General features: G+C 39.3%; 1 protein-coding gene across 2 annotated transcripts in view; it reads right to left on the bottom strand.

Annotated features, from left to right (window-relative positions):
- The window catches only part of coq8b (coenzyme Q8B), a 37726-nt gene extending 20253 nt beyond the window's left edge, over positions 1-17473 (bottom strand). For both annotated transcript variants that reach the window (XM_061925345.2, XM_061925344.2), the window contains exons 1-12: positions 17343-17473; positions 13795-13976; positions 13575-13710; positions 9082-9287; positions 5428-5494; positions 5263-5337; positions 4967-5086; positions 2928-3013; positions 2672-2812; positions 2506-2587; positions 2236-2329; positions 264-405 (exon numbers count right to left, since the gene is read on the bottom strand). In XM_061925345.2, the coding sequence (XP_061781329.2) occupies positions 264-405; positions 2236-2329; positions 2506-2587; positions 2672-2812; positions 2928-3013; positions 4967-5086; positions 5263-5337; positions 5428-5494; positions 9082-9287; positions 13575-13710; positions 13795-13976; position 17343 (1332 nt within the window). In that variant the 5' untranslated portion in view covers positions 17344-17473. The remainder of the gene's footprint in view (positions 1-263; positions 406-2235; positions 2330-2505; positions 2588-2671; positions 2813-2927; positions 3014-4966; positions 5087-5262; positions 5338-5427; positions 5495-9081; positions 9288-13574; positions 13711-13794; positions 13977-17342) is intronic.
- Between the last annotated feature and the right edge of the window lie 2488 nt (positions 17474-19961).

Here is a 19961-nt window from a genome sequence, read left to right on the forward strand (position 1 = left end):
CCTGAAGAGACGGTAAGAAAGCGGCTTAAAGATGGTCTGTAAAACATAATCTATGCAACATTTTGACCAAAGAACCACCATTACATTTTATGTAGACCACTGGGAAGTGTTTTAAATGTAGAAAGAAATCATAATATGACCCCTTTAATGCGCCTTATAGTCCGAGGCGCCCCTGTCATGTGACAGATTTGCTATAACAATGGAATAAAGCTGTTTTGCTGCGATGTCTGCGTTTTATTTGCGAAAAAAAGTTGTAATAAAACCTGGTTCCTGGTGTCCTGGTCCAAGTCCACACAGCGGTCTAAAGGAACTCCCTGGACAAGCTCCATTGCTAACACTCTGCGTCCCGACAACTCGTCCACCACCTCAGGAACCTGGAAAAACTTGTCTCCCTCCAGCAGTAACCTGAAGGACACAAATACATCATCATTATTACAAAAATATTAAGTGCACAGTGCATAGTATACAGTACCTCCGCCAAGGCCAAAAAAACAAAACATTAGGAGAGTTCCAACCAGGGTTTTATGCTGCCATTTTTGTTATGCTGCCAATTTCGATACCGATCCACCATTAGTGAGATCGGCCGATACATATGTATTAGCTATTTATTTTGTAATTTACTTATAGTGAGTGCTATTGACAGTTTAACAATATCAACATCAAATTTAAACGAGTTCCTTACTTAATTACATACAACTGTTGGGGACATTGGCTTCAACATACAATTTTTTTTCTATTTACAAACCCTGCTAAATAACCAATTAAGTTCGTAAATCGAGGTTCCGCAGTATTTCAGAGATACACGTTGAATAGGCAAACAATATTGGTGCAAAGTGAATACATTCAATACTCATTGCAATAAATTGCATACCTGCCAACTTTTGAAATCAGAAAAACCTAGTAGCCAGGGTCCAGGGGCCGCAGGCCCCGGTAGGTCCAGGACAAAGTCCTGGTGGGGGGTTCAGGCCGACGCAAAATGATTATTAGCATTCAGACAGGTTAAAATGTTGCTAAAACCATCACTTTTCTATCAGTCACAGTGACTTTTCAAAACAAAAATATTACAGCAAAAATCATATGGGTTGATTGACATGTTTATTCTGTAAGCTAACTTCAATAGTTTGAAATTATTTTGACAGTTAATGCCAGTTATCCTGTCAACCTTTCACAAGACTTCAATTTGTTCATTGAAAGTATAAACAGTATAAACACTTTTTACAGTAAACAAATGGTAAAACAGTACTAAACAATTCCATAAAAAAAAAAATTGGTGTCATTATTAACTTTCTGTCCAAGCTTGTATAATCTACTGCCTTTTTCAATTGTAAAAAATATTCTGTGCCTAAAATTCACATTTCTATCACAATGATCATACTGTAAACATGGTAAGCTAACGTCATTAAAATGAATAGTCCTGTCAATAGCATGGAATTACAATTCAAATGTAGTTTTTTTTTAAGCCTTTCAAAAGAATTCAAAATATGAAAAATTTATGAAAATTAATTGAAGCCATCAGACACTTGAAAAGTGGCACATCACATCTCTAATGTAATCATTTGAACTTTTCAACAGAAATAGCACTGCAAAAATATTAAGGACATACTTCTGTATTTTGGTAGTTATGCTGTCAACATTTAACAAGATTTCTTCAACTTGGACTTGAAAGCATAAATAGTATAAACACTTTTAACAGTATAACAACGTGGTCTTTTACATCGCTAATTCCTCCGTGTCCGATCGAAAAATCTTGTCTGCACAAGGTGCAATTCGCATAGTTTTCACCCTTTTTGGAAGGGATAATTATTCCCGGATAGGCTTTTGAATATTCTTCACGGAATGACTGCAGTTTTCTTTTCGGTTTAAGACTCGTTTGCGATTTTTCTCCGGCTGATTACATGATCGTTCGCTCGTTTGGAAACAAGGGCAACTGGTGCCTCGTGCTTGGCAGCGGTGCTATAAATAGCCTCGCGCATGGCATTCGGAATGGCTCGATAGGAAGTTACGGGAAGCAGTGTCGATTGTCATTGTTGTTACGCGATTTTGTGAATAAAACTTTTTAAAAAATGGTTTTTTTTAATGAATGAAAAGCCGTATTTTTTATCACTGCAACCGTAACACGGAATAGGTTGATGAAAACCGTATTAATTACGGGAAAACCGGAGTAGTTGGCAGGTATGAAATTGTGGCTTGGACTCGACATCCTGTATCGGCCAATAATCTAATTCATTAACCTACCTGAATTTCTTGGCGCACTCAGCTTCTCTCTCATAGTTGCACTCCCATTCTAATTCTCTCTGAAGAACCTCCAAGCTGCTGTCTGCAAAAAGGCCTGACGAAACAAAATAAAAACTAATGTCAGCGTTTTCTTGAAACTGGAGCACCACCTTGTGGTCTAAGCTAAAATTGCCAGTATGAAAAAAATGTTGGCTTTGTAGCAGTAAGTCAAAAAGCATGATTCAAAAAGTTAGCTCATATTCAAAACTCTAAAAATAACCCTATTGTTACCTTCTGGTAGAACAGCACTCATCTTCAGTACAGACATCAGGTTGTTTATGTCACTGTGGATACTTTCTGCCACTCCAGGGTACTGCCATAAACACAAGAAGAACACAAATAAATGCAGAGAGGCGAGAAAGACAAGATGAAGAATGGGTGTTAAAATTCATCCTACCTGGATCTTCATGGCAATTTCTCTGCCATCTTTTAAAACCCCAAGATGTACCTGGCCAATGGAAGCCGCGGCAAACGGTTTGTCCTCAAAGGACGACAGCTTGTCTCTCCAGCCTGGCCCCAGATCTTGCTCTAATACGTTCTACGAAATCCATGATTACACATATTTTAGCAGGGGAAAGATAGGAGAGAAGAATGTTGATTTGAGGTAATAATATCAAAATAGACAATTGCAAATAACTAGAATCGCCGCTTACAGTCATTTGCCAGGTTGGCATAAAGTCTGCGCTCTGTCGGACCCTCTCGAAGATCTTCTGCAGCTGGGGGTTGATGAAGGAGTTGTCTGTGGCAGGAAAAACATACAAGTCTGTTAGCTAGAGTAGAATAAGCATGCTTTTACAGTGGCGGCACGGATGTACGACCCTTCAACAAAGACCTTTAAACTGATTTAGAGAGGGAGCGGGGACTCCCTACTTACTATATATCTTGTATGAAATTATGGTTGTGTTTTACAATAAACTGGTGCTGAAGGTACCTTGTTAATGTGCAATACTAATCATTTTCAAATAACAGTATTGTGCTGCTAATTGCTAGGCGGCAACAAGTGTGCATATCGCTAGCTAACATCTGGCGTGTTAAGTGCTAGCTGGCAACTAGAGCGCCAATATGCTGATTGGACTGAGGATACGAATTCAGAAGACGAGGTCAGCCGTTTAAGGGGAACTGCACTTTTTTTTTTTAATAAATAAAATAAATAGTCCAAGAGAATTACAAATCAATTCTAAGCAAGAAAATCATCATATACATTTTTTGCAAAATCCTAAAACCTTAAAGAACTAACTTTTCTTACCTATTGGTATTTGTTTTTGTGCATTTAGGATCTGCGTATGTCCCGAAAATTTGAAATCTAATCATTTAAAAAACAATCTTGCCTTCCTTAATGGAATTTGCTCTGACTCGTGAAGTTTTCTGATCTGTGACGTCAGTGGATTATCCATATATAGTATAAATGTACCCAAAGTGATTTGCGCGAGTCCGCAATAATTGTAGTCCGATGATGTAGACCAGGGGTCACCAACCTTTTTGAAACCAAGAGCTACTTCTTGGGTATTGATTAATGCGAAGGGCTACCAGTTTCCATCCATCCATTTTCTACCGCTTATTCCCTTTGGGGTCGCGGGGGACGCTGGAGCCTATCTCAGCTACAATCGGGCAGAAGGCGGGGTACACCCTGGACAAGTCGCCATCTTATCGCAGGGGCTACCAATTTGATACACACTTAAATAAATTGCCAGAAATAGCCAATTTGTTCAATCTACCTTTAACTCTATGTTATTATTAATAATTAATGATATTTATCTTTGTGGAAACACTGATCATCTTAATGATTTCTCACAATAAATGTATATAGAAACAGATAAATATCAATATGCAACACTTTATTTTTATATTTTCTCTAAGTGCACATTTTTCAAATTGAACATTTTCAAGACAGTCTTGTGAAATCACAATATCACATTTTAACTAGCTAGTCACTAACATTTTTTAACAAATCATGAATGACTTTGCACCATGTTTGTACAAATAATAACTCATGTAAAATACAAAAGTCAACTCTCAAATTTTTAAATAAATCATGTCACACTTTGAACTGGACACCAAATCTGTTATCGGTTTCTTTGTCAGTTAGTGAAGACCAAGTCTTTAAAATATTTTCTTGCATTTTCAAATTCTATTTGAGTTTTGTCTCTCTTAGAATTAAAAATGTCGAGCAAAGCGAGACCAGCTTGCTAGTAAATAAATAAAATTTTAAAAATAGAGGCAGCTCACTGCTATTTGAGCTATTTTTAGAACAGGCCGGCGGGCGACTCATCTGGTCCTTACGGGCGACCTGGTGCCCGCGGGCACCGCGTTGGTGACCCCTGATGTAGACAGTAAGCTCCTTCTTTTTCGTTGTGAGGCAGACTGGCTCATACATGCACACACATCCTCTGCTGTTGCCATTTCGAACTTAATCTGTCAGCAGACTCGCTATGAAAGCGCTAATAACTACAACAAAGATGGCGAGGAGAAGATGCTGTCAAAGTGGAGGCACGTAAAAAAGACCGCCCACAAAACAGCGCATTCTGAAGATACATTCACAAAGCAGCTTGAAGTGAAGACAGTCTGTAAAACATAATCGATGCAACATTTTGACCAAAGAACCATCATTACATGTTATGTAGACCACAAGGAAGTGTTCTAAATGTTGAAATAAAAGCATAACATGACCCATTTAACATTAATATAAAATTACCTTGTATGCTGAGCATCTGTCCAATCTTTAGTGCAGCCCCACGGACTTTACACAATGTGCTGACAATCCTCTCAGCATTGGCTTCTGACAAGAGGGGAGAGTCCAGCAAGGCACTCTTATCTATTTAAAAAAAAAAGAAAAGAAAAAAAAAGGCAATATGTGGAAAGTAGGGCTGTGAGATATACATTAGTTATAGGCAATATTGGGCAATTAAAACGCTTAACGCTGTTAAATTGACAGGCAAATGTTGGGTTTAATGCCAGTAAATCTGCTGCTTTCGAAAATGATTACTGTACCTCCTTTTTGTTTGCCTCCCAGTGACTGCTTTGCTACTTCAGCAATGGCACCGATGCCCAGACCCACTGCCAGTCCTGTGTCGGAGATGCGTTTGATAATGTGCATCGTGCCAATTTCAAAACAGCAAATCCACAACACCATGTATTGTGTGTGTGTGTGTGTACCTCCAAAATTAACCAGCCTGCTGATTCTCGTTGCAGGTACCTTCCTCTCTCTGGCACGGTCACTCAGCTGAAGGCGAACAAAACACAATAGAACCACGACACAAGCACAATTTACTGTATCGTCATTATACTGTCTCACTCTCTACCAACACACTATAACGTTTAGGGTATGATTAAATACAGGAGTTAATTGCATGTTGTTCAAATTGAAGCCAACAGAGCTTCCACTGCCCTTTGCTACGCTTAACCAAGACATTAAAATCACAAAACCTGAAGATACCAGTGAATCTGCTACACCCGTTCAAGGCCTGATCTACAAAGGTCCTAAGTGACTTTGATTGATTGATCGAAACTTTTATTAGTAGATTGCACAATACAGTACATATTCCGTACAATTGACCACTAAATGGTAACACCCCAATAAGTTTTTCAACTTGTTTAAGTCGGGGTCCACGTTAATCAATTCATGGTAGAATGACATATGCAAACTATAAAATCGTGTGAACTATTAGTGGGTGTGTTGCAGGCGATCTACAAAAATTGCATCTACAGTTGATAACAAGTGAATAAGTGGTGCAAACCGCCCTATTTAAATGAGGATTTTGTGTGTATACCAGCTGTCACCATGGAGATACTAATTTACCTCTACATTTAAGGCATCATATGGTCTATTCTGTGGTGTTTTGTCATGTTGTTGACATGCAACACACAGATATATGAACCACCTTTTCTGGGCTACAGTATGTTAAAGCGCGATCTAGACAACGTAACCTATTTTTACGTACGTTCTTGGATGCGTTGCGGTGTTGTGATGGGGGGTCCACAATGATCAAGATGCAAAAAAATGCACATTGCAAGAAGTTTATTCATATAGGAGATATATAATTATAATATATATCCTATATGAAAAACTAACCATTTAATAAAAACGCCAGCAAGACACCAGAACAAATCAATTGACTTTGTTTTAATCAGCCATTTAAGGTCTCCAACCTTTTTGTAAAAATTTGTGCCACGGACCGGGGGGTATTTTTAAATATTTTTTTTGTCATAAAAAAATCATGTGTGCTTACGGACTGTATCCCTGCAGACTGTATTGATATATAATGTAGGAACCAGAAATATTAATAACAGAAAGAAACAACCCTTTTGTGTGAATGAGTGTAAATGGGGGAGGGAGGTTTTTTTGGGTTGGTGCACCAATTGTAAGTGTATCTTGTGTTTTTTATGTTGATTTAATAAATAAAATTAAAAAAATAATAAATAAATAAATAAAATGTTTTTATTTCTTGTGCGGCCCGGTACCAATCAATCCACGGACCGGTGGTTGGGGACCACTGATCTAGCAGTTCTAAAATTATAAAATGTCATTGCTGAATAGGTGACATGTCTAAAATGTTTATTTTCTGACACTCAAAATATGTTGACACTTACACAGACCAAATATTCTCTCCCAGTCATCTGACTTTGCGGCGCGATCGCCTCCTTTCTCACAGACATTTTTTGAAAAACTGTGCCAGTTTACAAGAAGATTTCCGACATGCTAAATATCAGATGCAAAACAGCCACAGCGGAACAGTTTCAGTCTTGAAAAATCTAATTGGGAGTCCTAAATGATTAGAATTGCATCTCCTCCTCCCAGTATTGTGGCCATTCTGATCAGCATGTTTTCAGCAGGGATGGGCGATATGGACCAAAACTGATATCCTGGTATTTTTAGGCCAAATGGCAATACACGGTGAATAGTGGTATCTTAAACAAAACCTGCAAAGTGATTAAGGTTGCCTAAGTGTTGTATGGCTAGATAACCAGTGTTAAGAGTACTCAGATTATGTTTGTTGTAAGTAGTAACGTGTTTTTTTTCTTATAAAGTAATAAGTTAGTCATTACTATGTTTTCGTTAATTTTATTCATTAACATTAGGTTTGTATCCTCACGCTTGTGCAGGGGGATAGATGGAGCTTCTACTCGCTCACTGGGGTGAAGGCCGCTGGCTGTTCAGTTTGAAACTACTCTTCAGCCACCCAGCCGCTATACTAGGTTAGTCCGCACGGGCTATGGCTATGTCACTAACAGAAGTGAATAACATAAACAGATGCACTCGGGAGTCGAGAAGTCGGTACCAGAGCCACTGTATTCTTTGAAAAAGTTTGTTGTGTTGCGTCATAGTGAAGCTTACGTAAACATGCAGGGGCCGAAAAGAGCAAACGGCCGTAACAAAGGCCCATCAAAAGATACTGGTATGGTGGTATTGTATAAAATATACATCTCTTCCTAAAATATACCAGTATTAACTATAATACCACCCACTCTGCGCACAGGCTTAGAAGATCAGCTTTTTTACTATAAAGTTTCAAAATGTTTAATACATACAATCCTTCAGTAGATCAGACCCTCAGTCTTTCCACACATTAATTTATTTGTGACGGCCCCTTCCAAATAAATTTGGACTGCCACAAATAGATTTGCAGCTTGTCGTTACAACTCCATACAGTAGGTGGCATTATAACTCCGCTGATAAAAGGTGAACATCATGAACTGCACTTTTTTTTTTTTTTTTCCTATCGTTGACAATAATAACCATTCAAAAAGCGCCAACAATACTCAATTTACATTTTGTGAATTGAATATTGACCAAGTATTAGTGATATTGTTATTATAAGCACTAACACATACAAACTATTTATAGCGGCACCGTGATCACAAGGTTGTGTCCATATGGTTACATCATCCAGTGGTCTGCTGTTTCCTGGCTTCCCTGCTCACTGTAAGTTTATTGTAGATCCTAAACCACGCATCCCACCTGAAAAGTAGATGGCTGAGAATATAATTTGACAAGTTAGGACACTTTGACAGCCATTTAGGACCTGGTGAGAATGACACAAAAAAAGTGTCTGTTCTCCCCCACCCTGTTTCTTCGCAAAGATTACAAGACATTTTTCATCTAAATGGGAATGTATGAACATCCTAGCAGTTGACATTCTAATAACAGCATACATTAAATAGTAAGTGATGTTATATTATGCTTGTTGCCTCTCATAAAGTCTTGCAGTGAGCAGAAATCAGCGATGAAGAAAATAAAAAGCAAATGTCGTGATGCATTTTTGACAAGTACGCGCCGTGTATGCTTACAATGAGCAAAATACGTAAATATTACATATTATAAATATGCCTGTTACTACATTACATATACACTTACATCATGTACAGTATATAAAACCTTAATTGAGGTGTTTGGATGTTTTTAGGGGCTCTTTAGGCAGAATTAAACAGTTTCCATAGGCTTCATTGTAGGCAGACTTTTAATATTCTTAATATTTAGAATGTATTAAAAAAAATACATCTGTCGTCATGTCTTTCATGATAAATGTGAACAATAGGCAAAATATTAGAAAAAAAGGGCAGTTCCCCTTTAACATACATGGAACAGAGCTAGGATAATTTTTGCCAATTTAGTGACTTTATTGTAGCTTTAGATCCCTCAAGATTGTCTTTTCAATAAAGCAAGTAGCAGAAAACCTAGCAACATTTTATAGTCTTACTGTACACATCTGGAGACTAACATGAAAACATATATCGCTTTTCTCCAAAGAGTAGCTGTTTTTTTCTTTGTTTTACTTTTCATTCTAATCACAGCTGAGTAACTTGACCCACCTTCTGTCGAACAGGTTTAACCAAGGCCTGCTTAGCCTCCCTGGCCTTCTTGATATCTTCCGGGGTCAGTCTGGTCACCACTGCGTCATGGACACATCTGGTTTGGTGAAAGAATGGCTGCAGTGGGGGAGACGTGTGGAGGAAACGCGTGTCCTGGCCTGGCCACCCTCGGTCTGCTGAAGACGCCCCGGAGCCAGAATGCACACCTATGGAAAAGAGAGGACACGAAGCAGCGATGTCTAAATCCATTAAGTCAAAACAAAAACTTCAGTACGACCAAACCAAAATTGGGGGACAGATGGGGAAACTATTGAAATATCAATTGTGATATCAAAACATCTGTCCTTGTTCATGACACTGATTAAAAAGCCCTTTTCAAAAAGTATTTTTGCTGTTTCTGAAATGTGACGCTACCTTTTTGTTTTGTATATTAATTAAATACAGTACCCATCCACCCTGAATTACAAGTGGTTTGTTTCCTAAGTAAACACTATGTTAGGTGCACCAGCACAATTTGACTACAAATACAAGGGATATATCGATTTTCTGCCTTTACAAACACTTTATATTGCCATAAGTACTGTATTTACACAGATATTTCATTCTTATTTCAAATGGTTTAATATGAAATTGGTCCACTCTTTATAGCTATCACAACTTTAAATCTCCTAAGAAAGCTTTCACCAGGTTAAGGAGCGTGTTTATGGGAATCTATGACCATTTTTTCAATGGGCACATTTGTGAGGTCAAATTTTAACCGCGTTTCCCATACAGCCATTATTTTGTGGCCTCCTGACAAAATACATTTAGACATTTAAAGAATTATTCATGTTTATGCACATTAGAGATGCGCGGTTTGCGGACACAACCGCGGAGTCCGCGGATTATCCGCGGATCGGGCGGATGAAATTAAAAACAATAAGATTTTATCCGCTCGCGGGTCGGGTCGGGCGGATTAATTAGATATTTTTTTTGCGGGTGGCAGTTAAACCAATTCGGAAATATATATACATAGTTAAATGTTGTTACCCACATACGAAAAACGAGCAGGCACCTGCTGCATATGCCACAACAGAAGAAAAAAAAAGAAAAGAGATGGACACTTTTACGGAGCGGAGAAGGGACGCCTCGCCGGGGTCCGGGACCGAGGCCCCTTCCCCCGAGAGGGCCCCACCGGGAGCCGTAGCTGAGGCGATCCGCGAGAAGGGCCCGACGCACGTCCAGGGTCACTACCGCGCCCACCGCACCGACACCCCGCCTCGTCCACTTTTGCAGTGCGCTCACGAAAGGGGTGGGGCTCACCCTGGTTGATATAGAGAGCAGGACGGTGGCCATGGAATTTCATTTAAGGTTTGTGATAAACCATCAAACTCATTCGTTAAAAGGACTCTATAGTAATATAAAGCAAATTTTTCTGGACATTATCATGCAAGAAAAGTTTATTTTTGGGATCGCGATCACCGCGTAATGATTTTTAAAGGTTGCATTACATTATTAACTGTCCCATGTGATCAGCCAGTGCGATTGGAAGTCCATGCTCAATTATTGCCTCCGTAAATAAAACTTCGGCATTTATCACATCCAAAGAATCTGTTTGGGCGACGAAAAACGTTGAAAGTTTTCCACTTGTATCGCTAGCAACTGCATTAGACTTGTGTTTTTTTGTCCCAACGTGGTCTTTTACATCGCTAATTCCTCCGTGTCCGATCGAAAAATCTTGTCTGCACAAGGTGCAATTCGCGTAGTTTTCACCCTTTTTTTTTTTTTTTTAATTAATATTAGATATATAACAACGGGCGGATGGCGGGCGGGTGCAGTTCTGATCAAACGTTACATCGGGTGGATGGCGGATGGTTGACGACTTTCTGACGCGGTTGCGGATGAAATAAATTGCCTATCCGCGCATCTCTAATGCACATGTATGCGTAGACGCTTATTTTGTAAACTTTTACTTTGAAAGTGTTTTTTCCCCATATAATTGGTAATGTTTCTGCATGTGTACAGAAGTCATTGCACACGTGAGTTTTCTAACACTTTGAGAGAGATATTTGAAGCATTAGTGACTTCAAAGTGTGTGTAATGATTTATTGATGTTCTGATTTTCGTTATATATATATTTATATATATATATATATACACACACACACACACACACACACACACACACACTTTCTTTCTTGTTCTCAAAGAAGGCGGACGCTTCCCTTTTCCCCATCTTTTTTGGAGGATCTCTCCGCACTGATCCCCAAAGCTAACCATAGAATTGATTGACTGGTCTCTCAAAGCAATTGATGAAATTTTCTCAACGAGAAGCTCGGGTCCGGGGGAACCGGTTTGTCCTGACAGAATGCTTGCTGCTGGATACACAATAGACATGTGGGGGAAGTAGAGCTGCGTGCTCCTGGCTATTCTTTCCGTTGAGGACCTTGAGAATATCTACCTATTCAGAACTATGTTAACAGGGCGTCTGCTGATTGGATTGAGCGTTGCCCTGGTGTATCGACAAATTCGGAAGAAGACGGCAGTCGTTCAAGGCACCCAGAAGCTGCTCGAAATGATTGATGGGTTGTGCAGGCAGGGCCGTAGGCACTAAGACTATGAGGGATTTCTGAACTAAATTGCAAACTGGATAACATCTCAGAGAAGCTTTCCACTCTGCAAGGCAAAATTATGATCTATTTGATGGCCAGGAACAGACAATTAGTGTAGACAAGTATTGCAATGTATCTGCTCGTCCTAACATCCTAATCTGCAAGATTCACAAAACGTATTTTATTATTCATAGATACAGTGATACCACAACTTAAAGTTTTGAGATAAAAGCTGTCTATTGGCTAATTGTTATGCTTTAAAGGGAAACTGCAATTTTTTTATTTTATTTTGCCTATCGCCGACATGACGACGGATGTGTTTTTTTATGCATTGTATACGTAAATAAAAGTCAATGGGACGTTCTCTAGTCCGCCCATAAAACCCAATAAAAAAATTATAAATAACCGTCCAAAAACCAACGATACTCAATTTACATTTTGTGACTTGAATATTAACCAAATATTAGTGATTTTGTTATTATAGACGCTCACGCAGACAAACTATGTATAGCGGCGAAGTGATCACCGGTTTATGCTGCTATCTTTACATCATCGAGTGGTCAGCTCTTCCCTGCTCTTGGAAGTTTATTCTAGCGCATTGATCATTACCTGGATAGAAGAAAGTTGAGGACGTATTCCGACCAGTTGGTACACTTTGACAGCCAATTTAGACCGGGAATGGTGAGAACGACACGAAATGACTCTTGGTTCCACCTCCCCTTTTTTTGCGAGGATTATGAGTCATTTCTTCATCTAAATGAGAATATATGAACATCCTAGCAGTCGGCAGCCTACTGACAGCAGACCTTGTACAGTAAGTTATGTTTTATTATGTTTGTGCCCAGCAGGCATCAAAGCTGAGGAAGGATCCGGCGAGCGGAAAAGATCTACCAGGCATTGCCGACACCGACCCCCCTCCACATTCGCCTTCGCGCACAGCCGACGTGCCTGCACTGTACCTCCGGCCGGCGGCTCCTTTTTAGTAACCAGAGGTAACACAAACCGGTGAAAAGATTCAACGCAACAGCCGTCAAAGGCGAAAAACTGCCGCTGCAATGCTAGCTACTAAAGCTAACAAAAACAGTGAAACCCTCGTTAACGTCACACGTCGCTTGGCAACAGACAATGCCTTTTATAAAAGTACACACATGCACACACACCATGTTCTTATATAAAACTTCTCTCAAATGCATATGACATATTTGAAGTTTTTTTTTTAAGTAACACTAATTACTTTCCCTAGTAATTAATTACATCAATGAATCAATCAAAGTTTACTTACATAGCCCTTAATCACAAATGTCTCAAAGGGCTGCACAAGCCACAATGACATCCTCCGCTCAGATCCAACATTTATTACATGTATCAAAAAGCACATATATTAGTTATTAAGCTACTTTTTTGGTTAAGTAACAAGTAACTATAGTTAATTACTTGTTTTATTTATCTTGAGAACACTGGTGGTAACAGTAATGTGGTGTTCAACTTCAAACTAAACACTTTGTTTAAAATATTGATTGAGGCTTTTCAATGTTTTGAGAGCGCTTAATAGGCGGAATGAACCGGCTCCAATTGGCTACATTGATGGCTGACTTTTGCTAACGTTTATTTACGAGTTGGAACGTATAAAAAAAAATTAAAAAAAATTAAAAACCTGTGTGCTTGTCTCACATAAGGACCTCCTTTTTTTAAGCTCCATCACAGAACCAATTAGACTTGTAAATTGATGTACTACTGTAGGTGATAATAAAGCATACATGTCTGCAATAAGGTAGAATAGGGGTATAATGAGTATCTACTGTAACCCAAAACAACATGACTTAGGTGTATGATGAGGATCTTCTGTAATCCACACCAAGAGTGTATTTTTAACCCAACATAACTAAAAAGTGCGAAAAATACCTGTGGCTTCTGTCTGTGTTTGGTTTCCAGCATCAGGAGGGAACTCTGAACCTGCAGCCCATTTGGCAGCTTCATCGACATCCATATTTTCCCAGCCTTCAGCATCAGGATACACATCCTCCTTAACTGACTGTTGCTGGGGACAGGGTTGGACATGTAGTTTAGCAGCATAAGGTGCAACAAAATCACATTTACAGGAAAAATGTGCAAAAATTCTTACTTCATTGCTGCCACCCATGAAGGCGCCCACCAGCCCTTTTGCAGCTTCCTGGGCAACTTTAACCCCTGCTCCCAGTGAGGAGTTACAGGCAATGAATCGAAGATGTTCCCCTTGGGTGGCGATCAGTGCAGATCCTACTTTACTTGCACCCCGTAGCACCTGTAGCACCTCTGACATCATCACTGTGCACAGACAGGTGGACAGGTACAATATGGCCAGAAGGTCAGAGGATTTATTTATCATTTATATCACCATATTGTAAGAAATAACATGCAACATGTTTACAGTAATAGTACGGTGTATGCTACATATTTTATGGTAAAATATACATGTGATATTATTACTTTGTACCAGACACTGTGTTTAATGGCTATCCTACTGGATGGTTTAACCCGGGGGTCAGCAACCTGTGGCTCTTTAGTGCCGCTCTAGTGGCTCCCTGGAGCATTTTTAAAAAAGGATTGAAAATGGAAAAAGATGGGGGAAAATACTTTGTTTTTGTTTTAGTATGTTTTTTGTTTGAGGACAAACATGACACAAACCTTCCCAATTGTTAGAAAGCCCACTGTTTAATATGTTTGTGTGTATGCTTCACTGATGAGAGTATCTGGTGAACATCATTTTGTCCTAGAAATTTCGGCGGTTCTTGAACTCCCCATAGTGTGGACTGTGACGCAACAGTTTGTTTACATGTAAAATCTTACACTCCTTCTTTGTCTCATTTTGTCCACCAAACGTTTTATGCTGTGCATGAATGCACAAAGGTGAGCTTTGTTGACGTTATTGACTTGTTGACGTGCTAATCAGGTATATTTGGTCAGTGCATGACTGCAAGCCAATCAATGCTAACATGCTATTTAGGCTAGCTGTATTGCATCATTATGCCTCATTTGTAGGTATATTTGAGCTCATTTAATATCCTTCACTTTTATCCTCTTGGCAAGTTCTCCTCCCCAACTCGGAGATGGCACTCCACCCTTTCCCCGGCGGGAACCATTGACTCGGACTTGGAGGTGCCGTTTCTCATCCCAGTCGCTTCACACTCGGCTGAGAACCGATCAGTGAGAGCTGAAGATCCTGGCCAGATGAAGCCATCAGGACCACATCATCTGCAAAAAGCAGAGACCTAATCCTGCAGCCACCAAACTGCATCCCCTCAACGCCCTGACTGCGCCTAGAAATTCTGTCCGTAAAAGTTATGAACTGTCGGTGCGGCGTCTTCAGTAACGCGGACGCTGTATCGATCCGTTATGGTGAAGGAGCAGCTGAGCCGGAAGGCAAAGCTCTCAATTTACCGGTCAATATACGTTCCCAAAAACATGCACCTGGGGATAGGTTGATTGGCAACACTAAATTGGCCCCAGTGTGTGAATGTTGTCTGTCTATCTGTGTTGGCCCTGTAATGAGGTGGCGACTTGTCCAGGGTGTACCCCGTCTTCCGCCCGAATGCAGCTGAGATAGGCTCCAGCACCCCCCGCGATCCTAAGAGGTAGAAAATGGATGGATGGATGGATCTACGTTCCCATCCTAACCTATGGTCATGAGCTTTGGGTTATGACCGAAACGACAAGATCACGGATACAAGCGGCCGAAATGAGTTTCCTCCGCCGGGCGGCGGGGCTCTCCCTTAGAGATAGGGTGAGAAACTCTGTCATCCGGGAGGAACTCAAAGTAAAGCCGCTGCTCCTCCACATCGAGAGGAGCCAGATGAGGTGGTTCGGGCATCTGGTCAGGATGCCACCCGAACACCTACCTAGGGAGGTGTTTAGGGCACGTCCGACCGACAGGAGGCCACGGGGAAGACCCAGGACACGTTGGGAAGGCTATGTCTCCCGGTTGGCCTGGAAACGCCTCGGGATCCCCTGGGAGGAGCTGTACGAAGTGGCTGGGGAGAGGGAAGTTTGGGCTTCTCTGCTTGGGCTGCTGCCCCCTTGACCCGACCTCGGATAAGCGGAAGAAAATGAATGGATGGATGGATGGATATAACTTATATTTGCATGTCTCATGACACATGTATGTAATATTGGCTGCATTTCAGATAGTTGTTTGTGTGCCATGTTGTTCCAGACCACAGCAAACATTACCGAGCTTGCCAAAGATTGTAATAAATCTATTAAAAGAAGACAACCTGCCGTTTCCTTTTAACTTGGACACACACATCTATCTATACCTTTGGCCATTAAAAGCCAGTAATTTCCAGGAGTTATCTCACCTTCTGATTTACTAATGGTTTCTAATGTAAAAATGTGTAGAATAAATATTAAATTTCAACATTTCTGTCAACGAAGATTTGCGTCAGCCTGCGACACATAGTCATTTTGATAGTAGGCTATTATAGCTAATAAAAACACTTGTCATGTGTTGCCTTCATTATAACACTTATATACGGCTTTTCATTTTTTGCAGCACCAAACATTTTTGTTTTTTGTATTTTTGGTCCAATATGGCTCTTTCAACGTGTTGGGTTGTCGACCTCTGGTTTAACCTTACCTTACACGCAATTGTCAGGTCTGGCACGTGTTTGCATAGATGACGGAATAATTCTAACCATACTTGCCAACCCTCCCGGATTTTCCGGGAGACTCCCGAAATTCAGCGCCTCTCCCAAAAACCTCCCGGGACAAATTTTCTCCCGAAAAACTCCCGAAATTCAGGCGGACCTGAGTGACGTGTTGACAACACACAACAACAGTGTCTACCGTAAAGCAGTTCGTCTGCCGTAAACAGCAATGTTGTGACACTTTTAAACAGGACAATACTGCCATCTACTGTACATGCATATGTGACCCACCCATAATGTGTCACATTTTTGTGTTGATTTATTTATTTTATTTTGTGGTTTGAATTCGTTTTTGGAGCTGTCATTACACATTTATCAGTATTCACATTGGTCAGTAGGGGGCAGTAGGGCGTTTCTTCCCAATTGAATGCTATCACCTGCAGACCGGAAGTGTCTTGTCATTCTGATGAGCGCGACCAGTCTGTGAACAATTAAAACGTCCTGTGTGCTTTTTCCTCCTGTATAACAGGTTAGTTTTGGTGAATCAACTCACTGAATAATATCCATGTGATCTTTATAAGTTTAAGTACACATTCTGATGGTGGAGCCTAACTCTAAAGTGTTTGTGAGTTGTAGTTTGTAAATGAACACTGAAATTCAAGTATTTATTATATATATATATATATACATATATATATAGCTAGAATTCACTGAAATTCAAGTATTTCTTATATATATATATCTTAACCACGCCCCCCGCCCCACCCCCGACCACGCCCCCACCCCCACCTCCCGAAATCGGAGGTCTCAAGGTTGGCAAGTATGATTCTAACAGAAGTGTGAAAAAATAATCTCATAACGATAACTATATCTCAAAAACTAAATACTGCCTTAGCGATTCATGTATTCATCCCACGTCGTGTTATGATACAGTGGGAAATAGGCACCTCGACGGACAGAAGACGTGGATCTATGGTTGATATTTCCAAGCGTAAAGAACGTAACTACATAAAATACATTCTTATTGTTAATAAATAAAACTACTCACTTTTTCTAAAGTTATGTAGTTGAAGTTTTGTAGTGGGGTTGTCCGCTCCGGTCAAGGTATGCGTGAGGAGGAATGGATGTCTGTTTTGCAACGTTACGTCTCAACAACCGGAAGTTGAGGCTTGACTGACGGGATTGCGATCCAATCAAAACGCCCTATACACGATACTTATAACACGGAAAAGAGAAGACCTTTTTTTTAACCAATGAGACAGAAGTATTGTTGCTGAAGGGCGTGTCGCACTGCATTTTCAGCCCAATTAAATGCACTTTAAGGCGGGCCTAAAAAGAACACTGACAAATAGGAATCGAGAGGGTGTGGCTGTTCTAGAGGACATGTTCCATCCATCCATTTTTTCATTTTCATTTTTTTCATTCCACATATTGCACGCCAGAAAAAGTACAGTATTTAGAACTGAGTGTTATGTTGTGTTGTGTTGTGTTGTAAAGAGAAATGACCTACGGTTGAGCTCCTTCTTATGCACTTGTCAATATAACAGTTGCTGGTATGGAGTGAAATTACTGCCAAAACTCCACAAATACACAAAAATATTTGTACTCAGGCCCAACAATTCGCGAGTAAAAAAAACTAAACAATATTGTTAAAATAAAATAAAAACAATTTCCAAGCATAAAAACAATTTTCTTTCATTAAAAAAAACAATTCGCAAGTACAATTTTCTACCGCTTATTCCCTTGCGGGGGGCGCTAGAGCCTATCTCAGCTACAATTATTTTATTTATTTTCGTTTACACAAGTAGTCTGCCGGATATAGAGTCCATATTTTTCTCATTGTTGCATAACACATTTAATATCTAATCCAGGGGTTCTTAACCTTTTTGACCTTGGGGCCCAACTTTTCCACTCGAATATTAACACTGAATTTTTAATCTTAGTCTTGATTTTAATCATATTCAATAATTAAATCTAACCTACTTACAGTTTATGATATTGTCAAATTATATGAAAACATGTGTTAATCACAAAGATTATTATTTATTGAACACATAAACCTTATGCATAGGTTAGGCTGTTTAGAAAGTAACTAAATAAATTGCATAAGAAGGGGGTAATAGATAACTGACAAAAAAATTTTTGCGTGCAATTATGTTGCGCTAAAATAAATGTACTTAATTAATATAAATTAAGGTACAAATGGAAATACAGCTTCATACGGAGCCCCTAAAGGGACATGAGGGAAAAAAATTTGGGGGGGGGAATTTTTTTTATTTTATTTTTTTAGATATATATCTCGTGCGCACGAGATAGTTTCTCGTGCGCATGAGAGACTTTTGCGTGCGCACAAGATACCGTATTTTTCGGAGTGTAAGTCGCACCGGAGTATAAGTCGCACCTGCCGAAAATGCATAATAAAGAAGGAAAAAAACATATATAAGTCGCACTGGAGTATAAGTCGCATTTTTTGGGGAAATGTATTTGATAAAAGCCAACACCAAGAATAGACATTTGAAAGGCAATTTAAAATAAATAAAGAATAGTGAACAACAGGCTGAATAAGTGTACATTATATGACGCATAAATAACCAACTGAGAACGTGCCTGGTATGTTAACATAACATATTATGGTAAGAGTCATTCAAATAACTATAACATATAGAACATGCTATACAGGCCCGGCCCTAACCAATCTGGCGCCCTAGGCAAGATTTTAGGTGGCGCCCCCCCACATCGGCAGTGAAGTGTATATACTCACAAGAACCCGAAGAGCTTTGTCTTTGACCTTTAATATATAAAGGGGTGGAAAAGTGACTATTACCTGCAGGGCAAACATTAGCTAACCAGAAGGCAATAACAATGTAAACAAAAAACACCTGCTTAAAAGATCTAATACAAACATTTATATGCACGTACAACACTTAGAACTTTTAGCATATCAGTATGTGGAATTAAATTATGGAATGGATTAAGTAAAGAAGTTAAAAATTGTACTGATATGATCCAGTTTAAGAGGTTGTTCAAAATAATAGTGCTTACAGAGTACAAAGAAGAAGAATTATGAGAAATACTTTCAACCTTATTTAAAATAAAATATTCTTCATCTCAGTATGTTAATAATGACTGAATTAATTAATTAATTATATATTACAAAACTGTTGTATACTAATTCATAGATGTTATTTTATTATATAAAAAGGTCAGTAAATGATTCTATATATTTGTAAACACTTTGAAGTGGGAAAGGGGTAGAATTAAATAAGCTTTGCTTCTTCCTACTCCTTTTCGGGCATGATGTAAAATGAAATGATATGAAATTGTGTGATGTATTATGATGTAAGTGTGTTCATGTTCCAAATAAACTAAAGAAAGAAAGAAATGTCCCTGAGGAATGTAAGGTGAGTACTGTAATTACCTAACGTTACATTATTATTTTCCATAACAATTTAGCCCCCTCCACAATATTAACCCGACGTTAAAACAGAACTAGCTATTTATTGATTAGCAATTGCCGAATCATGTAACATTAGCTTAATGCTAAAAAGCCAGGTTACTATCACATTCTGTAACAGACAAATAATTTCATGTAGGCTAACGTTACCTACCTGCTACCTCTGTCTTTTCTCGTTTCTCCTCCTCTTCTTTTCTCTTTTTTCTTCCCTGG

The sequence above is a fragment of the Nerophis lumbriciformis genome, linkage group LG30 (genome assembly GCF_033978685.3).
Source record: "Nerophis lumbriciformis linkage group LG30, RoL_Nlum_v2.1, whole genome shotgun sequence".
In the NCBI taxonomy this organism is placed as follows: Eukaryota; Metazoa; Chordata; class Actinopteri; order Syngnathiformes; family Syngnathidae; genus Nerophis; species Nerophis lumbriciformis.